Source organism: Pseudovirgaria hyperparasitica, assembly GCF_010093815.1.
Source record: "Pseudovirgaria hyperparasitica strain CBS 121739 unplaced genomic scaffold EJ05scaffold_13, whole genome shotgun sequence".
Lineage (NCBI taxonomy): Eukaryota > Fungi > Ascomycota > Dothideomycetes > Acrospermales > Acrospermaceae > Pseudovirgaria > Pseudovirgaria hyperparasitica.
In genome coordinates this window covers 810,725-816,724 of record NW_022985561.1, presented here as the reverse complement: position 1 = coordinate 816,724, position 6,000 = coordinate 810,725, and the positions used below count along the sequence as shown (strand labels likewise).

The 6,000-nt window shown below is 50.8% G+C and overlaps 1 protein-coding gene across 1 annotated transcript; it reads right to left on the bottom strand.

Moving 5' to 3' along the window:
- Nucleotides 1–405: 405 nt before the first annotated feature.
- Nucleotides 406–4,024, bottom strand: EJ05DRAFT_513072 (MFS general substrate transporter; the record flags this gene model as incomplete). The annotated part of the gene is made up of 6 exons (XM_033748395.1): nt 406–2,101; nt 2,612–2,811; nt 2,860–3,489; nt 3,578–3,730; nt 3,779–3,812; nt 3,867–4,024. 6 exons carry the CDS (start codon nt 4,022–4,024, stop codon nt 406–408), a joined length of 2,871 nt encoding a protein of 956 aa, XP_033598034.1.
- Between the last annotated feature and the right edge of the window lie 1,976 nt (nt 4,025–6,000).

The following is a 6,000-nucleotide window of genomic DNA, read 5'->3' as shown; positions in this document are numbered from 1 at the left end:
AATCATACAAATCATACAAATCATACAAATCATACAAATCATACAAATCATACAAATCATACAAATCATACAAATCATACAAATCATACAAATCACAGACATGCATACCACTCCAGATCCGTGTATGTGTCAGATGGTCACTGTGCATTTTGGGATATTATGTCTGTAAGACATGTATAGAGTCTAGATTGTAACGTCAGTGTGGAATTTTAGGTCTAGCATATATCCTAGCATTGCTTTTGGGTAGCGCATCGATAGTCGTGATGCTACTGTACGAGTGCCGAAAGTGCTGCTCCGCTTCGAGGCTTGATGGATTTTACGATTCTGCGAGCGCCAGAAGTGCTGTTGCGTATCGTCCCCGATACATTCATACGCGTGGATTCATCCGTGCCGGTATTCAACGTGTCAATTTGCCGGCCCTTCGCCCTCACCAATATCGTCACCGTCACCATCTACCTCTTCCTCGCTGTCCCCCTCTTTCTCCTTCTCCCCGATCCTGTTGCCCCAGAAAAGCACCAAGAGCCCAACATCATACCCCACCTTCAGTGCCCCGGCCACCACAAACGCAATCCAGAACCTACCCTCCTGCGCCAGCGCGCCCGTCAGACTAGGTCCTGCCGCCTGAGCCAGCGTCTTGAACACATTGACCGTGCCCATGACAGGCGTGCGCTCACTCGGTTTAATGACAGCCGCCAGGAATGCTGAGCGCGGGGCTTGATCCATACTATTCAAGCTGGCGCGGACGAAAATGAGCGCAACAGTGAAACTGAGACTGCGTGGCACGGGGGTTAGACCCAGGAAGATTGCGGCAGCAAGGTGTGTGGCAACCATCGTGGGGATCAGACCGATGCGGCGCGCGAGTGGGGCAGAGAATATGTTGCACACGGCGCTGGAGAGCCAGGCGAGTGACATCAGTGTGCCAAGGGTGGACTTTGAGATTGGGAATTTGAGATCGAGGTAATAGTTGAGTAGAGACCATGGCATGATGCCCGAGGCGAGAGAGTCAATGCTGAAGAGCAGAAGGAGTTTGAGGAGGACTGGGATAGTGGAAGGGGAGATGCGTGAGATCGGCAATCGGAAGCCGCGTTTTTCATGATCGACGTCTGGGTCGGATGGGGGTATCGAGTGGCCATTTGGTGGGTTGATGAGGGGAGTGCTTTCATCCGTGTTGATGGAGCTGGTTGGTTTGCGGCAATCGTCAGGGGTTTCCCGATCGTCAAATTCGCAGTCCTTTGACAGGAAGAGGGCAAGAAAACATTGAAGGACACCAACACCGGCGTATATCCAGAAGAGGATTTTGTAGCCATCAACTTCCGTCCAATTGTCCAAGCTCTTCGATATATCGACGATAAACCCCGCGGCTACAAGACCAGCTGCACCAGTCACAGTGGCGAGGACAACATACCAGACAAATATCTCAGGTCTTTGTTCTGGCGTCTCGCAGAGGTGTGCCAGAGTACTTTCCTCGATCGCTCGGAAGGGGCCAATCTCGTTTCCACCAGGGCTGATGACTCCCACTATCGCCGCGGCCAGCATCAACCAGTAGTTCTCCGTGCCTGCAAAGATCACACCAGCAACAACCATAAGCATTGCTCCGAGTAGTAATGCTCGACGTCGGCCCAGACTGTCTGCACCGAAGGTGAGGACAAGTGATAGAACCACGTCGCCGAGCTGAGTCAGAGTCATGAAGAGCCCGATACGAGCATCAGAGACCCCAAGAGCGTTGAAATACAAGGCGAAAATGAGTCCTATAGTGCCAAAACAAAACGCTCGCATCATCCGGAGCACAATGATGATGTGGACATCGCGGCCTGCATTGTAAAGAGTATAAAGCCCGAATTCGTGGACTAGCCAGCTGGTGTAGGTTTGGAGGCGAGTAACGATCGACATGACAGGCAAAAAACTGAAGAGTCGAAGTAGGGGATACAGCAGCTCAAGGCTGTCGAAGCATTTTGAACTGGTTGCGTCCACAGGATGTAGGTAGAAATGCGCGAGAACTGCAAGTGTTGCCGAAAAGGTCCATGCGGTGTCCAAGAAACGGTCACGGTGTCTGCGGCTCCATATAGCAACACAACGACAGGGGTAGACTGCAAAGCTTTCCCTTCACAATTATCAGCTCGTCGTAACACCAGAGAGAGAAAAATGTTCTGATAATGAACAACAATGGTTGCCTGCAGGAAGAAGGCGGAAGATGCATTAGCGCAGGATCACGTGGCGCGCATCATGTAGCCCCAAATAGGAAGGAGGATATCATAACAATCAAAGAAAATTCGTGATATGCATTTACGTCGTTGCCCGGGTGTCTAATAACGCCAGCAATGCTCTATGAATATGCACTAAAATGGTTACCACAGCCAAGAAAGGAACTGTGTGCCTAGAAAAGAGTGATCCGGTGCAAGTGTTCTTCATACGCAAAGTCCGGACAGCCCGGTCCACACTGAAGGAAGTATCGTTATCATCAAGGCCGTAAGTCATATACATCAGGATGCGTAAGATGGAGAGATCTCGTACGGTACGGGAAGCCTCCGTCTACGCGCTGTCATAACGCATCGAAAGAAAGTACAACGCCACGGTATCATCGAACAAAAAGGAGTGTTAGGAGTCGAATTACCCCTGCTGGTTGTATGGAGGGCGATTTGGGTCATATGGAGTGGTTGTGAACTGATAGGCATCGTAGGATGGGCTCCAGAATGCAGCAGCGGACACGTTCTGTGACGTCTCAGGGGGCGTGTCAGGTGCGTACGTGACTGGAGTGTTTTGGAGAGTTGAATTATACGCCTGCTGTGGCATAGGTGTGCCAGGAGGAGCAGCCTGAGGCTTCGTCAGTCAAAGATACAGTGCATTCAGCGGTGGACCTACGTAGGCGAATATCCCCTGATTCACAGGCGACCAAATCGTCTGCGTTTGAGACGTTGGTAGATGAGTCACACTAGCGATTGAGGGACTGTAGGCCATAGGTGGTGATGATTGACCAGTGTATGACGCTACATTCAGCCCCGGTGAGGCCATGCTATTGCTGTCTTGTCTATCGGCATACAACTCTTGAGGTGACATAGCACTAGATGCAGATCTACTCCCGACACCACTTGCGGTTGAGTCTGCTTGTCTAAGAGACGAAAGGTTTGTACCAGCTTCTGGCGACCAAACTGGGGTTCCCGAAGTCGGAGAAGATGCTGTTGGTGAGCCCGCATGCATCACAGATGGTCTATACAGGGCATGGATGTGACCGCCTTGTATAGGAGCTGGTGGGTACGTCGTTGCCTCATGACTCGGCCCGCCTTTTGAAACCCGACATGACAACTCGACCCAGGCGACGGCAGCCTTCCTAGCCTTTTCGATGATGGACTTGCATTGTGGTATGTCTGATAGAGCCCCAGAGAGGACTCTTGGCTTGATCTTCGATGGTCTTCCTCCATTCTGACTGCGGAAGAAACTCGAGAGAGTGTCGAGAGAGTCCAGCGCTGGTGGAAGCGTTAAAACACTCTTCTGCTACCTAGATGTCAACACAGTCCTTAGGCAGTGTTCTACAAGGGGGCAATGGTGGAGTTGCGACGAGCAGAGAGTAGTGTGTACTTACTTTGCTACGTGGATTTTCGGCAGCACGTACGCTCGACAACAGAGACTCGAAAGCTTCGGACTGGACGTGGCCCCATGTCACCAGTGGTCTTGATGGATCCAAAGGCAGAACGTTGTGAAGGTTACGGCAAGAGGTGATGAATGCTTCCATCATCTAAGTAGTTTCATGAGTAGGACGTTGAGTATTCGAAACCAAACTCACCCTAGCGTCATCACGCTTCAGCTTAAGGGACTTTCTGATCAGGGTGTTAACATGGGTGCCACGCTGGCTCTATAGCGCACCAACGTACAAGTCCTGGTTACCCACATTAGAGAAGGTCTCGAGGTCATCGAATCCTTCTTCAATCAGAACTCGACCATATTCGATCAGGTCCAAGTGCCAGAGAACGCTGAGCAGACAGACCTGGTCCAGCAGCACAGCCAAACCTTGTTTCTCGTTCCCGTCCATGAGTGTGGGGCGCGTACGGGCGTGATGGTGAGTGTGAGCTCCCTATTCTGCGGAGCTGCGTCCGGAGTCATGAGTCGAGGAAGAGCATTCGTGATCGAACAGTTAGGTCGGCTTGCCGATAAACATCAGAAGTGCCATCCTAGTAACATACAGACGGCTCCACAGTCATGGCCTGTCCGTTGTCCATATTCACTCGCAGTCATGGGCAAAGGCAGATATTTGCACACTTGACGTGTCGGAGGTAGCTCCATGGGTTTCCAGGGCCTCAGTGGCCAATCAGAGAGCCTCTTCCAACGCGTTCACGACTCTTGGGTTACATGCTGAACTGGCTGAACTGGGAATATCACATCCTGCCCTGTGAGCCATTCGGGGCTGGAAATAATGATAATAGCAACAATGGCGGGCGGTGAAGGCCTCCTAAGGCACGGGAATTCGTGATAAGAATTGCTCTCCGAAGGCCAATAACGTTGCGGACGCAGGATCTTCCGTATCACGGATCTCGATTTCCTGGACTTAAAACACCGCTCATTGGCGGACACCAATCCGAACTTCGCACGAGCCATCAACTGGATTAAGACCACGATTACATTCCTCGACGATGAATCAAGCATTCCGTTCTCTGGGTCTTCCCGAGTGGCACGCGAGTCGTTCATCATTGTACACTGCCGCCACAATTCCCGGTCTCTTATTAGCAGCGTAGGCCTGAACACCTCCTACCTCCACAAACAGATGCAGAATTTACTTTCAACTTGATTCTCTGCTTCGCTCAACAGGGAAAATAGCCTGCTGAGGGCATACCCGCTCGTGAAAAAGACGACCCGGGCTGTCGCCGGTCTAGCTGATTCGACTTCCAGGACCTCGCCTCGACAGGTATACAAATCTCCAGTCTTACTCGATCCTGACTAGTCCGAATCGACGAGACCTTAGCCTTCATTGCTGACTGGTTGGTCATAGACAAAGATCGCCCTAAATACCTAGAGAAAAGTATCACGGCGGTCTAAGCCCACGCAACATTCAGGGACTGAAAGAGACGGTAATAGCACAGCAGTGAGTCTGATAACTCACTTTTGGAAGGTGGGAGAGAGATGGTGAACTCCGTACATCCATGGTCAGTCCGGCTACCCAGCAGAATCACCATGGAGATACGCGTGGACGTCCATCCTGTCAGTTCCAAGTCGGCCGAGACTCCCGGCTAGACTGTCGACATTCGAGGATTAGCCATCGACGGTCGCGAGGCTCAACTTAACCATGATGCCGCTCGAGCCACTCCAGCACCAGGGTGGTGCTTGACACACACGGAAGCTCTCGATGATAGACTTGGCCTCAACACTTGGCATGTTACGCTCTCGAAAAGCTACCGTCAGACGACGCTGTAGAAGAGCTTATGCGACTCTAGAAGAATTGCATGAGTTCTCTTATATGTCAATGCAAGAGAAAAGGCAGAATTTCCATTGCTCTTCTAAGAATTCTTGCAGTACTGCACCGGTCAGGGAAAGGACACAGGCTGCCAGTAAACCGAGAACCGTGCAAGACCTAACTTGGGTTCAAGATCCAGGACATACTACTTCAGTTAGCTTACGGTTGCGGTGGTGATATCGTCTGGTGAGATTGGAGCTTCAGGAGATGAGAGCTTAAGGACCCTCTTTGTTCTAGAAAACGATCTAAAATCTACCTGCATGGCTAGATGGTAAGTAGAAATGTGAGTGTTAGGAAACAAAGCTTGACTGGGTGTGATAGAACGTACTCGGTGAGTGCTACATATGGCGAGTCAAAATCTTTTTCTGCGAGCCCTTTTGTGACCTCGAAACGATTTGATATCGTTGTATGGAGACCACGCTGATGTTGAGTTGTCGGTAGATTACTTGCACAGGTAGTTCTGCGAAAGGCTAGCACTTCTTGATGTATAGTTGATATATAGATTCACATATCACCTGCCAACCGAACGTCCTGGCGTGGAAGAATGTTGAGAAGGGTTT